At 46.1% G+C, this 17,838-nt stretch overlaps 1 protein-coding gene across 2 annotated transcripts in view; it reads left to right on the plus strand.

Annotated features, from left to right (window-relative positions):
• The window catches only part of ROR2 (receptor tyrosine kinase like orphan receptor 2), a 198,549-nt gene that overhangs the window by 156,607 nt on the left and 24,104 nt on the right, over positions 1 to 17,838 (plus strand). For both annotated transcript variants that reach the window (XR_014018251.1, XM_081262897.1), the window contains exon 3: positions 17,202 to 17,489. Coding sequence is in view for 1 of the 2 variants with exons in the window: in XM_081262897.1 (XP_081119023.1) it covers positions 17,202 to 17,489 (288 nt within the window). In the remaining variant the exon portion in view is untranslated. The remainder of the gene's footprint in view (positions 1 to 17,201; positions 17,490 to 17,838) is intronic.

Consider the following 17,838-nt stretch of genomic DNA (forward strand, 5'->3'; position numbering starts at 1 on the left):
GTCAGAGGTCAGCAGGGCCTGGCCCTGTGCTGCTCTTGAAGGCACCTGTCAGCCACAGTGGCTTCTTAAGCTTGGCAGTCACAGTAAGATCACAAATCTGGCTTCTCAGTCATATCAGCTATGTTGTGACATGGCTAGACCCCTCCCCACCCTTCTAGGCAGCACAGATCTAGAACATTCCAACCTCACAGAGAGGCCAGTCAAGTAGCCCCCTGCTCCACCATACACAGGCCTTCAGGGTGCAGGGATACTTCCTATCCCTTCCTGTTAATGCTACCAGCAGTGACAGGAGTTGGCCTGGCAGTGCCAGACTCATACTTGTATTTGACTGTTAGTTTTTGAAGGCGTCTGGCCTGGTGGGCGGTGCAGGGGATTCATTCAACTTCATCTAAGTGGTGGAGGATGCATTTGCTTATGGAGGTGAAGAAATCACTTTGGGCTAAGATTTAGTGGAAATTTTGATTCTCCTCTAGCTGCAAGCCCCACACTGAGGAGACAGATTCACAGCCTTCGGGTGGGCTTCTCTCACCTCCCTTTTTGGTATTTGAGCACCTTGTCAAGCTCAGATTAAGGTGCTTCCTAATGAGTTCTTTTTGACAGGGATTTGATAGCCTCCTGACTTTTTGTCTATTAGCCCAGGAGGGACTGGGGTGAGCGGCCTGTGCACTTCAGCGTGTGCAGTGCTGAGAGGAGTTCCGATCATAGTTTGGATGTTTTATCCTGGGACCTCTGCAGGGCAGAGACACTGACTGCAGGAGGCAACAGGTGTGTGTGTGTGTGTGTGTGTGTGTGTGTGTGTGTGTGCGTGCGAACACATGCCTGCTTATAAAAAGGAAGTACAAAGAGAAAAGAAGGCACCCAGAATGCTGGGTTGTGCTTCCTTGCAGTGGAGGGTGCTTCAGTATAGTGCAGCGTTGGCTTTGCAGAGACATGGGCCTGGGTGGAAGGTGGCATCTCCATCGTGTCCTGGAGCCAGGCTCTGGCTCAGTCTCCAGATGGGAGTCCTCAGCCCTAAGAAGAACAAAAGGCCTTGCTTATTAGCTCAGACAAGCACCGGATAGCAGTGACTGATGCTGGTGTCATTTGTGAACATCACCATTCTGATGACTGGGGGGTCCGTCAGTTTGCAAGTGTCAGCAGCTCAGCACCCCCAGGGGAACAGGATCCATAGGAAGTGGCTCCCAGTTGTCTCAAGGGACCCAGCCTTCCCCTGGCAACCTCATTCTCTGGTTCTGTAGTGTGATATTTGGTCCTCGAGGGTTATGGCTCTTGCACAAAAGGAAACTCACTCTCCCCTCCCTTTTACTTCATATCCCTTCCTGTTAATGCAGTGACAGGAGTTGGCCTGGCAGTGCCAGACTCATACTCTTATACTTTTTTTGTTTGTTTGTTTCAAATTTATTTTTTTATTTTTTAACTATTTTATTATTATTATTATTATTAGTTGTTCAAAACATTACGAAGCTCTTGACATTTTTACATTTGATTCAAGTGGGTTATGAACTTCCATTTTTACCCTGTATACAGATTGCAGAATCACATCTCCTATACTTTTTTGCTCAGAGAGCCTCTGGGAATGTCACTGTTTGCCCCATATGGCTTAAATCAGCTATTTAAAGTAAGAATAGCTGAACATACAAGATTAGCCATTTCTTTTATTATCCTTTATGATGCATATGTAAACCACAGGCAGGTGAAAATGACCTGCAGACCAGTCTCTGCTGGTGATACGACAGCTTTATGTTGGCCCCAGCAAGTATAGCCTGAGAGTTAGCTGTAAAAAGCGATCATGTGCAGATGCATCGTGCCAGTATTCATCATGTAGCATACACAGTCAGCCCCTGCTATCTGCAGGCTCTGCATTTGTAGATTCAACTAACTACGGACCAAAAATATTTTTTAAAAGTTGCATCTGGCCAGGTGCAGTGGCGCATGCTGTAATCGCATGGCTCAGGAGGCTGAGGCAGGAGGATTGCAGGTTCAAAGCCAGCCTCTGCAACAGCGAGGCACTAAGCCACTCAGTGAGACCCTGTCTCTAAATAAAATACAAAATAAATATTGCTGGGGATGTGGCTCAGTGGTCATGTGCCCCTGAGTTCAATCCCCAGTAAGTACCTGACCCCCTCAAAAACAAAAAGTTGCATCCATACTGAACACGGACAGACTTTCCCCCCTTATCATACTGTAAACAATACAGGATGACAGTTATTAACATAGCACTTACATTGTATTAGAAATGACCTAGCGGTGATTTAAAGTAATGGAAGGCTGTCCATAGTTTTGATGCAAATACTAGGCCATTTGGTACGAGAGACTTGAGCGACATGGATTCCGGTATCCCAGGGGGCATCCTGGAACCAATCCCCTGGAGGTGCCAGGGGATGATGGTAGTTGGTAGGTAGTACGGGCTGAAGGAAGGCAAGAGATGGACTGAGGTGATGGGTGGGGGAAGATCCAGGAGCAAAAAAAAAAATGGTATAGAAGAGAAAATGACCAGTCAGGATGCTATGACTACAGGTGAAAAGTTCCCTGTAGGTTTCCGTACGCCCAAGTCTTGTCATTGTCAGGACTAAAGCCAGCTTCAGGACTCCAGTCACGGGCTGACGTGTGAGTGAGTGTTGGATAGGAAGCTTGTATGTTAGACATGCAATGTGCCTACTTACACAGGCGCAATTTATGATCATTATACTACCTACAAAAACCTACCTTTAGCCTAGAAACTATTTGCTCTTGTGTTCCAAGGCTGTATTTTAAATGCATGTGTAATGCAGCCCGTGTTCTGTAAAACCAGGACTTTGGAATGTTTGTGGGAAGTGGATAATTCCAGAACACCACAGGGTGGTGTGGAGCTGGTCTTGCCCATCGCGTGGCCTCCTGTGTTCTGGCTCAACCAAAGTACACACAGTGCACTGTGTCGCCTGTCTTCAGGGAGCCAATCATGTCCATGCTGAGACCAAGGGGAGTTCCTGACATTCCCCGCGTGAGCACAGATTGCAATTATAGGTGATCCCAAGTGGATTCTAAATAACAGGGTAGGGAAACCCGTGATTCACTTGCCTTGTGCTTACCAGGCTGCCCCTGCTGGTGGTTACAGGTGGTGGTGACGTGCTGAAAAAGGATTCCTTCCTTGGCAAGAGCCAGAAGAGCAGTCAGCCGAGGTGTACAGGGTTGCCATGGAGATAAAGCTTGTTGCTCTCTGTTTACTAAGCATCAGTTTCCCGATTCATGTAGGACGTGAGGACCGATGAGCAAATACGCTGGGTGTTTCAGGTTTATTCTGGAACTCTTGGAGCGTGTGCGCTTGTGTGTGTGTCTGTGTCTCTGTGTGTGTGTGTATGTGTGTGTCTGCACATGCATGTATTGTGGTGGCTTCTTAGCACAGAGTGAAGTCTTCCTAAGGCTAACCAGGTAGAAAATGAAAACAGGATCCTAATTGCAAACAGATTCACATGACGTCTGTTGACTCTGTGATTGGGAACTTGGAGTCTGGGCTGCTGGGCCTCCCAGCTGAGCCTCCCCCTGGCCCATCACTGAAACTTTCCAAGCTCTAGTTTTTTAATCTTAGTCCCCAGTGCTGTCCGTGGGCTGGTTGTCCCCTAGAAAGGAGAGGGGCTGCCTAGAACAGGGCATGTGAAAGCACCCAGACCAGAGCCTGAGAGGTGCCCATTCATCTCATGTGAGTCTGAGGCAGGCCTTGGCACTGACCCCCAGCAGGCAACCCAGAAGAAAGGGTGCTGAGGAGTGTTCCTCTCCTGCTGGGTGGACGTAGGTACATCCACCCCTGATGGATGTGGCTGATCCCCCAATTTTTTTTTTCATTTTGACAACACTAAATACAGGCAAGGCTGAAATTTACCAGAGACCCCAAAGGGGGACTTGAGTGCTAATAAGGATGAACAGGGGACCATGGTGCAGTCAGGGCCATGGCACGGCCGTCCTCTGCCGTACTGCCCTGGTACTTCTTAATAATCCCCCTGCAAAGGTTGCAAATTAAGCAGAGTCAGAACACACAGAGCTATAGTGTCGGGAAGAACAAGTGCTGTAGAAATGAATAGGGACTTGGGGATCGTCTGTGTATTATGGGGGTGGGGGTACCCAGGTGGACATGGGGGACTTCCAGAAGGATGTCGTTATCTATTCGGCAAGTGTTGATTGAAAGCCACCAAGTGCCCAGCCCTGGGAATCCCTGGAGTAGGGGAGAAATTGACTTCGTCGCCCAATGAAGCCAGGTCTGGAAGCTCATCCCACAGAAAGACCAATGTCTTCTCCACTCAGGAGGTTGAGGGGTTATAGGTAGAGGCCAGGAATAACGAGGAAGAGGGACAGGCTAATCAAGGGGAAGAGATTCAGTTCTTTTCCGGGAATAGCTGGAGATCTTCCAGGATCTCTGGTTTCACCTCTTTTTATCCCTTTCACGGCTTGGTGTTTCTGGTTATGTGTCTTTATTTATTTTTTGGTACCAGGGATTGAACCAGGGGCGCTTAACCACTGAGCCACATCCCTAACCCTTTTTTGTATTTTATTTAGAGACAGGGTCTTGCTGAGTTGCTTACAGCCTCTTTAAGTTGCTGAGGCTGGCTTTAAACTCACAATTCCTCCTACCTCAGCCTCCCAGATTGCTGGGATTACAGGCGTGTCCCACCGTACCCAGTCGTGTCTTTATCCTTGAAGGACAGAGAGACTAGGCAAGTCTAGGTCAGATTAACTGTATGTTATAGTTTTGGACAAAACATTTTTCAAATGATCAGCATGTCTACACGAAGAGCTGAGTATAAAAGCTGACCCAACGGTTAAAATGGAACAGAGGAGAGAGGTGTAACATGAAGATGGATGCCAAGCGCCCTCATCTTGTCCAGTCTCCCATGGTCTGTGTGTCAGGCCTGGGTGAGGAGTAGTGTTTTCAGCATAGGCTGCCTTCTGGTCCCTGGAAATACCCTGGGCGGCCATTACCACAGTAACTCACACGTCAGAGCTGGTATCTACACAAAACGCTGTGTGACCTCCAGGGTCAGTGAGTTTTAGGTCAACTAAGCGCCAGCAAAGCTAGCAGGTTTACTTAGGTGTATCCTCAGTAACACCTCCACCCTCTTAGGTTCTTCGGGACACACTAAACTGACATAAGCCATACAACAGAAAAGAGTATTACATCCACAAGGACATCACAGAAAAGCAAAGTGGACGCTCTAAATCCCACTGAGATCTAGGAGCTTATGTGCCCTCTTCACAGGGGAGAGAGGAGAAAGGCACAGGCAGATTTGGGGAGAGTAAATGAACTTGGAGAAAGAACAGGCGGGTGTCTGTCTGGGTCCACCTCCAGCCTTCTCTCCTGTGCTGTATTCGTCGACCCTGGTTAAAATCCCAGGGGAAGAGACTCCTGTTGGAGGACCATACTCACAGATAAGGGAGCTCAGAGAAGGCCTTTGCCTGTGACTGATGTCCTGAACGCCTTCAGGCCGACATGATTGGCACACCGAAGCACCACACGTTCTGCGGTCCCCTTTCCTGCTCTCGGTAATGGGTTGACTTTGGTACAGATGTGTTTTGTTCAAGAAGCACACCACACCATTAGGCACTCAGTCCTGTCATTGTGCAAACATCAGAGAGTCCTTACACAAGCCAAGACGGCTGCAGTGTCACCCATGTAACCTCATGGAACCGTCTGGTCTGTCATTGACGGCTTGTCTATGCAGTAGAGGGCTGTACTTGACTAGTGTACATTTCCTTTAGAGATCTACATTTCTTTCTTTTTTTAAAGGATAGCTTTTCAGGTCTACTCCTAGATCTGCAGTTTCTTTGAATAACCAGCTCAAAATATGCCAAAGAAACAAAAATATTTTGGGATGGCCTATTCTGGTTCCCAACATATTTGGGGATGGTACGTCCTGAGCCCCAACGTTGTAAACATCTCAATATTAGGCGGTTCAGTCTCTGCACCCTTGGGCTGTCTTCATGTCACCCCTGAGCAGGCAGGACAATGAACAGATGGTGAGGAGGCAGGGGACAGGAGACCCAGGCAAACACGTGAACCCAAGGAGGACCTCAGCTCGCAGAGGTGCTGCAGGAAGGTGGGTCAGGCTGGGTCTGGTGGTGACCAGCCCAGATGACATGCTCAGGAGGGCAGAGGACCCCATGGGGTCCCGGTGCAGGAGGTGGAGGATACAGGCAGAGTCAGTGGGAGAGGGGAAGGTGGCCCAGAGCTGCTGTCCAGGTGGGTCCTGCTCCAAGCACCTGTGCTCACGATAGGTAGGGGTGACCATGAAGCCTGCTCCCTGAGGGGCCTGGCTTCAGTCCCTGTGTAGCACAGGTGTCCCCTGTGCCCTGTGTGCCTGGGCAGCTCTGGAGGAGGTGCAGACATACTGAAGGGTCCTGGGGAGGGAGATGTTCAGGTGAGCCCAGAGGAGATGGCTCCATGTTCATGTGAGGGTGGTCCAGCCCCAGGGGCTTCTCTAACTGGTTTTGGCCAGGGAAGAGGTCTCTAAAAGAGAAGCCTCCAGAACAGTAGGACGGTGTGCCCTGCTCCTGAGGTTCAAGGAAACCACCCTGATAGGTTTGTTTGTTTGATTGGTTGGTTTTTTTTTAATCCTCCCTCCACTCCCCACCAAATCTGGAAAGACAGCATCTTCAAATAACAACCTTAGAGCTTCCTTGAATCAAACAGTGGGCTGGCAGATCCAGGGGAGCCTCTCAGGACTCCTCATCTGAGGTTCCACCATCTCCGGTCCTGCAGGAAGTCAGGAGAAGCCCAGGAGCTTGAGCAGGGCCTGCTGCCACCAGCTGCCCAGGCTGTGGACCCCAAAGTCACTTCCCCAGGGAGTCTGTGGACTTGCACTGAGCAGAACCCAGGCCCACATCACTCTCCTTTGGGAATGGCAGGGGGTACATTTTATGTCTGTGGACCAAGAGCTGAAATCCCTGGCTGACCCGGGGAGGGAACGACCTTCCAGCCGATGGCATAGGTGGAAGTGAGGCCTCCCTTCGGCCAGATCTCAGGTCCTTGTTAGGTCCAGGATAGCGTGCCCGTAGGATACCCACGGCCACACCACCCAAGCAAACCTTTTCCTGAAAGGTTTTCTAACTTCCTGGGGACAAAGGTTTCCAGGTTCTGAGCCTGCAGCCCTTGGGAGAATGAGGGCCCTGGAGGGAGACCCCGTGGTGCACCCTGGAGACAATTATTCCTCATTTAGCTATGAGATTGCCAAGACCTTTGGGCTGTCTGGGATCTGGACAAAACTAAATGGTGTTGAAGAAGATTCCACCTGGCAAGTAGGAGATGCCAGAGCAGGCACTGGGGTGGTTTGGTGCAGACTGTGGGCGGGGCACACGCACCTGAGGGTACCCTGAGGTGTGCAGAGGCCCAGGGTGGCTCACCATCTCTGCAGGGGGGTTCTTTTTATTTCTTCTCACTTCCTCTATCAGCCTGTCATCCTCCCAGGAGAAGTGTTCTGACATCTTGCCCTCAGCTGGGGGGCATCAGGACGGCTGGCCGCCGTCTCCCTCTTGCAATGCCCTCCCCCCAAGGTTCAAATGTCATGCACTCTACTTCATCTCTTGGGCCCCTTTGCTCTTTGTCCCCCCTCCCATTTTCCTCCGTTTCTCTGATTCCCATCCTTTCTGATGCTCCTGTTCTGCAGCTGGGTCTCTGCAGACCCCTGGACAGCTCAGCAGGAGGCCTGAGCTGAGGAGACCCATGGCTCCCCACCTCGGATGGATCGATGGACCTATCAACCTTTTCCCCCTGGGAAAAGCAGCTTTGTGTCCTTCCTTCGGCTCTCAGGCTCGCCTTCTCAGTTGCCGTCCAGGAGACCTGTCTGTTTTGCTTCCCCACCAATCAAAGCCCTGTGACCTCACGACCCCTAGCACAGAGGTTTTTGGTTTTTTTTTTTTTTAAATCTGCTTCCCAGGCCAGTCACTGTGGCCTGGTGAGTAAGCAAACCCTCGAACGCCTAAGCAATCTGACCACCTTTGTGAACATTTGGATGGCAGGTGGTGGCTCTGGTTGGCTTTTCCACTGCTGTGGCTAAAAGACCCCACAAGGACAATCTTAGATGAAGAAAAGTGTATCTGGGAGCTCACGGTTTCAGGGATCTCAGTCCACAGAAGGCCGACTCCATTCCTCAGGGCTCCAGGTGAGACTGAACAAGCGGGTAGAGGAGTGTGGCAGAGGGAGAGAGCACGTGATGGTCAGAGAGCAGAGAGAGACTCTACTTGCCAGATAACAAACACATATATACCCCCAAGTCACGCCCCGAGCGAGACCCACCTTCTCCCGCCACACCCTATCCACCTTCAGTCGCCTCTCAGTTAATCCCTATTAGGGGGATCGATTCACTGATTGAGTTAAGGCTCACAACCCAACCATTTCTCCTCTCAACCTTCCTGCATTGTCTCACACATGAGCTTTTGGGGGGACAGTTGTGATATAAAAATCACTAGTCATTCATCTGACTGTAATTGTGTGGGAGAGGGGGTGTACCTTGTCTGTGGGTGACAGAATTCTGTTACCTTTGCCTCTGGAGTGTCTTAATGCTTGGGCTCAGCTCCACTGTCCAGAGCTTAAAGGTGCCTGCACAGAGCTGGATCGGGCGCTGGGGAGACGATCCCCTTGACATCAGTCGTCAAAGTGGCACCGCTATTTTGAAGGAGAACTTTTTAGATCAATTAAAAGGAAAGAATCTGTTCCTGACGTTGGGTTCACATTAGTGAAATGCTCAGTCAGCCATGCCTGGCTCCTTTTTAGCCTGTTAAATTGTCTGAAGAGGTTTGGGGCAGCTTTAAAGGAATTCTTTTGTGAGCTAGTGGAGAGCTTAGAAATTGGTTAGTAGAAACCCCATATTTTGCACATAAGGGAAATGAAGCCAAGAGAGGTTAAATGACTGGCTGTAAATTAAACACAAGAGAGAAAGGAATATTGTGCTGGATCTCCAGAGAACGCACTTTCTAGCTTTCATTTTTGGCCTCGAGAGGATTGATGATGGCTAAAACCAAACTAATTTGGCAGCCCTCCCACTTCAATTACTTACACGTGCTCAATAAAATATTAGTAGAAGACGTAAATGCTTATATGAACTTGCCAGAGAGATGGAGAAATGCCCAGGAGCCAGGAAGAGAAAGGAAACAGAATTATAAGCAACAGCCTTGGGCTGCCATGGCAGAGACCACTGAAAGTAGCTCACTACATTTTCAGCCTTAGAGAATAGCCTGATTTTCCTGGGTCCTCAGGAAAAATTTATATGAGACAGGGAGTTGGATCCTGCAGGTGGCACGCAGTTAGGACCAAGAATAAGAAGTGATGTGGCCATGTGGCCCTGGAACTGATGTGGACACATCACTGGACTCCAGGGTGGAGCAGCTACCGATAAACCATGGGCATCAGTGCAAAAGGCTAGCTGCAGAAAGATCAAACGCTCTAATACCTTGGAGTTGGAATAACTTCCAGAACATAAGGTGATGCAGGAATATTAAAATCTGATTGAGATTCTTAAATAAGAAAAATATCTGAAAGTTATTGCTTTCACTTGGAATTGGATTTGTTAGACTTCTTTCAAGGAGAAATAATGGGTTAGGTTAAACATCAAGTTTGAGTTATAGACAATAAAGGAATTGACATCGATTTGCACCTTATTGTAAGGCCTATGAAGTATCATCCCTGCTACAGAAACTGTTATGCTAGACACAGCTTCATCAAGAGCCGTGGGTTTTGACACCCATCCAGAAGGGAATCCTGAGGGTCCTGAGACCTCGTAGACAAGCCTTCCATGCAAATATGGGCCATTGAGAGCTACTGTCCTCAGGAAGAGCTTTGGGAACATTTTCAGTTATCAGCCCAGGGAGGTGAGAAAGAGGGCTTGTCTTGACCCTGGTTTGAGATGGGAGATGCCGGGCAAGTCTTCCCTATGAGGAATCAAACTTGGGCCCACACCTCTGGAAACTAGATTGACATTGCCAGAATGTTGTGGGAAATCCCAAAGCCAGAAAGTCAAAATAAAACTTGGCACTGCCTACTGAAGGAACCCAGTCTTCAAGGGATTCCCACAGAAAAACCAGCCCTACAGTGAGGAATCACAAAGCCCACTCAAGAAGGCCCAGGATGAGTGGTGAACCAGTCAACGATGAAGTCGGAAGGAGTAAAGAAAAAGGAGAGAATGGGAAGCACACAGAGGAAAAGGCAGTGGGGGATCTGAGAAGGAACCAGACCTTCTGGAAGCAAGAGATACAGTTCATGAACTGGAAATCTGACAGACAGGTGACAGAGCAGGTGATAGGTAAAAATAAAGGATAGGGAATATAAAAGGTAGGTAAGTCATGTAGAGGAACCATAGAGGGGAGATCAGCCTATACCTAGAGGAAGATTTCAAAGAGGAAATAAAGGGGGTGGGAGAGAGGCGATTTTTATGAGATATTGATAGATAGTGTTACTGAATTGAGAAAGAGCGTGAATTTTCCCATTTAGGGCCCTAGGATCTGAGGAGGCTAAAATAAAAATAAACTCACAGCTGCTAGAAGATACTTCAGAAAGACAAAGACAAAGGAAAAAAATATTTAAAGTGGCCTGAGGGGAGAAGTTTTGATTACCTACAAAAGAACAGTAACTGGCAAGACCCTCAGGGGTAGTGCCCCCAGAAGCCAGAAGACAATATTGTTAACTGAGTCTAGAATTCTGTATCTAGAATTCTGTATTCTCATCTATTCTTCAAATGAGAAAGCAACAGACATTTTTAGGGGAAGACTAAAAATGTTCACAAATTCATCCTTTATCCAAGGAACAGATGTGATTTAGGATGAGTTCAAGAGAACTTAGGAGAAAAGAGGAAGATGTAAAAAGTATTAGGAAAGAATTCATAACAAGATGGCAGATCTCAATAGGCTCTAGCAAAAAATCAACAATAATAATCACCACTGAGGACTTGAAACACAGTGTGATTAAGAACTGAGAAGTAGGAGCTCAAAAGCTAGTCAGCGTGTATGTGTGGGGTTGGTGAAGAGGGAGAGAGAAGCAAGCAATTATAGTGCATAGCATTTAAAGGTTATGGTATTGGGAAGCCTTTTCCAATTAGACACATCTATATAGATTGGTCACTGAAGTGTGAATGTCAAACAAGTAAAACAGAAATGGAGAATTTACAAAAATCCAGGAAAAAGTAGAAAAGGAGAATTAAAAAGCAAAATGAAAACATTAAAAAATAAAATTAATTGGTTAAAAACCTCATAGAGGATAGGAAAGATAGAAGAATACAACAGTCACTAGTATGGCAATATGTAAAAACGTGGATGTGTAACCGATGTGATTCTGCAATCTGTATACGGGGTAAAAATGGGAGTTCATAACCCACTTGAATCAAATGTATGAAATATGATATGTCAAGAGCTTTGTAATGTTTTGAACAACCAATAAAAAAAACCTCATAGATTAGCTCACAAATTCATATATTGACATGTAAAACTGTATGCCATTCATAAAATTCATGTCTACAATCATAAAAAATAAAATATTTAATAAATAAAAGTAGAACTATGTTAACCCAAAGTACCTGGAGTGGTTATTTTAATATCAAACACATCTGATTTTAGACAAAAACTTTGCATGGTTATCTAAGGACCAAATGATGTAATAAAGCTGAAGTTGGATGCACCGAGCTACATAGTTTGCAACGTATAAGCACAACTCAACAGAATTACTGATAACTATTTGACAAATGGAGAATCAGTGAAGACATACCTCAGTGTAACTAGCATGTGAACATATTAACTTTTTTGTAGAAATATGGACAAGTAGATCTAATGGGCATATATCAACCCCTGCAGTGAGCAGTTAGAGAAAACACATTCTTACCTTGAAAATGTGGACCATTTATTGAGTTGACATCCATTGGGCTGTTGAGTCAATCTGAGTCTCATCAAAGAATTGTTTGTGTTGGCCATGTTTTTAAAAACACTGTACTTAAAGTACACATGAATAATTTGTAGCTAAGAGAAAAGAATCACAAGATAATTGATGAGATATTGGGTATAACCAAACATATGAAGATTTAATTATTTATTGGGCTGGGCCTGGTGATGCATGCCTGTAATCCCAGCAACGTGGGAGGCCGAGGCCAGATCACAAGTTAGAGGTCAGCCTCAGCAATTTAGCAAGGCCCTAAAGCAACTTACCATGACACTGTCTAAGGACAAAAAATAAAAAGGGCTAGGGATATAACTCAGTGGTAAAGTATCCCTGAATTCAAGCACCACATAATAATAATATTAATATGATAAATAATTTATTGGACAGCTAAAACGTCAAAGGAAAATTTCACATTTCAGTGGGCATGGTGGTGCACAACCGTAATCCCAGCACCTTGGGGGCCTGAGGCAGGAGGAGCACAAGCTGGGGGCCAGCCTCTACAATTCAGTGAGACCCTGTCTCAAAAGAAAAAGGCGAAATAAAATGAAGGGCTGGGGATGTAGTTCAGTGATAGACTGACCCTGAGTTAAATCCCCAGTTCTTCCAAAAAAAAAAATCAATTTTAATGCATACACTAGAAAAGGAAAAAGACCAGAAACTATCTAGAAGTTAGAAAAAGGGCAACAGAGTGCAGACATCAGCAGATGGTTACAGAAAGAAAGTCTCAATGATCAGTAAACTTTCCAAAATAAGCTCACGAGGATTTCTTAAGGTGCTCACTGAAACAGCAGTGCATTACTATTTCATTCTCCTCAGATTGGCAGACATTGTAAAACCCCCAACACCAAGTATTAGCAAAGTTATGGGAAAACACTGTGATATTACATGTTGTTAGTGGAGTGAAAATTGTTTTAAACACTTTTGAGACTCAGATAAATTAAAAATTTCAAGACCCCATAGCTTACCACTTCCACATCACCTTTGAGGTTCCCTTGCACATGTGCATACAGATGGTGCATCAACACTGTTGTAGCAAAAACATGGGAATGACTTATTATCCCTGGATTGGGATAATAATAAATGGGTAATGAAATTGTGGTTTATATGGTGGACTGTTATACCTTAACTGAAACATGTGAGCTAGTTCAATATAGAGGATTTTGAAGGACAAAAGGCAAGTAGGAAAGGTGGATCTTTTGGGGAAAATTTCTCAAACTACAAAATAATTCAAATATCTGTTGGGATGATGCATCATAGTTCTCTGGAGAGAGGGAGAAATAAGGCTTTGGTTGCATTCTAGAATTTTAAGTGTTCTAAGTCAAATATGGTAAAACATAGCCAAGAAATTTTGATATTGTTTGTGTTGTGTATCTCTCATGAATTTCTTTACAGTTGCAGCTTTCAGCCTGTAAAACTTTCAAATGGCAAAGAACATTGAATAAAACAGGCCAAAGGAGATATGGAAGGGTAAGAATTTTGACAGCCAAAAGGCTATGTTGATATTAGAAACAGGTGATCCCTTTGTAGAACAATCTAAGACAATCAGCCTGGAAACTGTTATAACTAGTAAGATAGCCTGGGAAAAAGAAAATAAAATATATGGGGCAGGCAGCCTAATGGCCACCTGCGAGGTTCTCCATTTCCGCATTCCTGGAGCCCATGAATACGTTACTTAGCACAGGGACTTGGTAGGTGTGATTCAGGATGGTGAGATGACAAGACTGTGTGGGACTACCCAGGTGGGCCCAGTGCAAACTAAGGATTCTTATAAAAGGGAGGCAGGAAGACCAGGGTCCATGGCGGGAGAAGTGCTGATGGAAGCAAAGATCTAAGGAAGGGAACTGGAGCCAAGGGACAAGGACAGTCTCTGGCACATGAGAGAGGCCAGGCCAGATGCCCACCAAGAGCCTGCAGAAAAGACCAGCCCCGCTGACACCTGGATTTTAGGGTATTTGACCTCCATAATTATAAGATCATGAATTTTTCCTGTTCTATTCTATTACATTTGTGGTCATTTGTTACAGCAGGAGATTTAGTACAATGTTTGCTGTCTCACAGTTTGCCTATAAGCCTTAAACCACTCAGACAGAAATAATAGAAATAAAACCAATTCCTAATCGTAAGGCAAAATATAAAATAGCTAAGAATGTACCTGAAAATGAATGTGAAGATCTGTATGAAGAAACTTAAGGTGAAGTTTTTCCGAATAGATAAGAAGGTATGGAATAGAGACATAGATGGTACGAACAGTCCCAATATTGTCCAGAGGGTCGTTTTATACAAATCATCTGTGGATGCAGGTCTTGCTGCACAAAAGTCCTGTTTATAAAATGGAACTTACTGAAGTGATTCTAAATTGAATTTAGAAGAGAAAAATAGCTGTGCAATGGAGAAAACTGCCTCCCACCTCGTAATGCTTGCTGTTCTTGGTGTCAAGACACATTTAATTCATCATCACCCAGCAGATGGGATTCAGCTGCAGCAGCAGGCTAATAGGATGGTGGCGGGAAATGAACAGAGCTGGATTTAGATGGGACAGCCGGGGAGCACTGTCTGTGGAGGTGACATTTGGGGAGAGACCTGATCCTTGAGAAATGGCAAAGATCACCAGGAAAAATCATTCCTGGCCAACTGAGCAACAAGTGACCGTCTTGGTGTGGTTTAGGGAGCCATGGTACCATGGGGGTGAATGATTCTCCATTATTTTCCTTCCTAATGTCTTCCTAGAGGCTCAGTTTTACTCACTTACCTAGGGAGAGAGCTATACATTTACTGTTACCTAATTCCTGACCCCTGGTTTTGGTTCTGTTGACTTTCCAGTGGAACTTGCAGGTCTAGGTTGGCACTCAGGTGCCATCCATTCTGCCTTGTCCATTCCTCGCTGGGCAGACCTTCTATATGCACTGCATTGGTACCTCCACCCCCACGTACAACTGCTAGCCATTTAGGAATATTCTTTTCAAGTCCGACTCTGAACCTTTTCTGTCCAGAAAGTGGTGAAACAATGTGTTGAGATGGGCAGCCCAGAGTCTATCAGAGTATCTGCTCATGTGTTCAAATCAGATTCGATCTTGTGTTTGACAAAGGTACAAAGACGGGGTGTCCAGTAAACAGGAGATTTGGGAATGCAGGGTTCCCTGTGCTGCCGTTGTGTGGGTGAGCTACTGAAGATGGTAGATCTAGAATTTTATCATGAAAATTAAGGTGACCATTTCTTGGCATTGTCCACAGCGTTATAATTAACTTCCAGCTCTGTGCCATTCATAAAAATTATCTTCTACGACCTAATGAAGTGTATTAAGAAAGGCTGGCTAGGAGAGTCAAGGGTGGAACCTAATGATGTTGTTAAGAATAATTGCAAATAGTAATTTGTGCTAATTAGTGACTCCTCTGCAGACAGGCACTGCCCCTGTGACTAAAGACCACCCTCATTTTGAAATCTACAGCTGGGCTCCCTCCTCAGCCACCTCCTTCCATCCAACACCTGGGGCCAGCAGCCATTCAGCAATGCTTCCCACACATGGGGGGGGGGGGCGCCTGTCAAGTACCAGTTAAGTCAGTAACAACAGAAAATGCCATCTTTCAGCTTCATTAAAACAGAAAGGATTAGGGCCATCCAGAAAGTAAACCAAAAGATTCAGAACATGGACACACAGCTGGCCCTCTGTGACCCTAGATTCCACATCTGTTTATTCAACCAACCACAGATCAAAATATTTTTTAAAAAATTGTGTCTGTTTTGCACATACAGACTTTTTCTTCTTGTTGTTGTTATTCTCTAAACAATACAATATAATAACAATTTCCATAGCATTTACTTTGTATTGGGTATTATAAGTCATCTAGAGATGATCAAAAGTCTATGGGAGGATTGTGCATAGGTTAGATGCAAAAACGACCCCATTTTATTGAAGGGACTTTACCATCCATGGACTTTGGTAGCCCAGCTGGTCTTGGAACCAATCCTGGAACAGAGACCAGGAAGTGACTGCCTTTATTTCAAAGGCATTTTCAGATTGCTGTATTGCATTAATTTTGTTGGACCTAAGGTTCATTTCCTTGTGATCGATTGTCTAACATGAGACTTCCTTACGTGTTAGGCAGTTTTAGTTTGCATGTTTGTCTTGAGTACCTCATCGACACTGACCACACCGTACAGGTGTGTACACACACACACATGCACACGTGCATGAAGACACATATGCAGACATGTGCACACACCTACCCCTCCTCTTCTGTCCCTTGTGTCTCTTTTGTTCCCTCTGGCCTGTCTTGCCAGCCCAGAGCTCCTATCCTGGTTTTACTGGGGTCTCCACCTTAGAGGCCAGTGATTCCAGTCCCCCTCTGGGGAATGCACCTCCTGCTCCCTCGCCAGGGCACTTTAAGGCCCTGTCTTCCCTTACGTATGTGAACCTGTACCAGACCTGGGCATCATGGAAGCCTCCAGTCCCCTCAACCTTGTCATTTCTGTTCTCTTTACAGGGCAGCCATGATCTGGTTTGGGGGGTTCTGTCTTTTGTCACATATTTTCTTTATATATTATTGTGCCTTTTGCTTCATCGGGTGTGAAATTTACATGATATTGAGCAGCCCTGGTGAGATTCAGGGTTTTGAGCCTCATCACATGCAGATTATAAATTTGCAAGCTCACCTCGTGGCTGAAATGTATCAGTGACCCCATCTCAGTATTCCTGTTCTTGGAGTCTCTCACATAGATACCCAGGGCACCTTCCCAGCTGAGGTTGTGCCTGTGGCGCTCTGCTTCTCGTGCTGTGAACTTGTTTCCTTTTCTCGGCCTGTTTACTATCATTTGTGTGTGTGTGTGTATGTGTGTGTGGTTTTGCACTTTTTGTTGGTGATTTTGCTGCTTAAAGGGCCCCCAGGCCTAGTGCTGAAGTGCTAGGTACTGTGCAAAAGCACAATCAAGCTTCCGTGTGCCTCCCAGAGGAAATACATACGTTAGAGAAGCCTCATTTGCACACAAGTTGCAGGATGTTGTCCTTGAGTTCAGTATGAGTGAATCGACACTCTGTATTAAAAAAGGAATCTTTAAACAGAAACACGTGTAAATTGAGTTTTGGATCAGTTCATTGACAAAAATGTGGCCAGAGAATCCCAGGAACCTGGCACTGTGTTTCCCCAGCAGCAACAGCTCCTATTTGCTAAGTCGGTATTCAGTGCGACATTGTGGAATGTGATGTAATTACTGACAAGAACTGGAAGACTTCCCTCACAAGTAGTTCCTGTAGGAGCCCCCAGGGGCGCTTCCTCCCACCTCCCACTGATGTGGCTTTCTTGTAACCCCTCTGCTTGGCAGGTCACTTTCTGAGTTTTCTGGAGCCAGTCAACAATATCACCATTGTGCAGGGCCAGACAGCAACTCTGCACTGCAAGGTGGCAGGAAACCCACCTCCCAACGTGCGGTGGCTGAAGAACGATGCCCCCGTCGTGCAAGAGCCGAGGCGGATCATTATCCGGAAGACAGAATATGGCTCTCGACTGCGAATCCAAGACCTGGACACGACAGACACTGGCTACTACCAGTGCGTGGCCACCAACGGGGTGAAGACCATTACCGCCACTGGCGTCCTCTACGTTCGGCTCGGTGAGTCGGGCAGCAAAGGCGTGTTGGTTCGCAGATAGGAATGCTCACAGCCACCGAGCAAGAGATGGGTTTGCTATTTGAAACTGAAATACACCAATCAACATGAGAGGAAGTCAATCAGACCATTCCCTAAAGCCTTCCCCATTGAGCACAAACCTGACTTAACCTATTATCCATTGACTAGTAATAACAGAAAATAGACACAGGTGGAGTGGTCCATAAACATGGAGCCCAGAAAAGAATCCCAGACACACAAGGTGTAGGTCATTCAGTGGAAAGGCCACATCGCAGCAGGTCAGGTGTCCATGGGGAGGCTGGCCACCCTGCAGATGGCCAGGAGAGTGTTGGA

Source organism: Spermophilus citellus (assembly GCF_964194105.1).
Source record: "Spermophilus citellus genome assembly, chromosome: 12".
Lineage (NCBI taxonomy): Eukaryota > Metazoa > Chordata > Mammalia > Rodentia > Sciuridae > Spermophilus > Spermophilus citellus.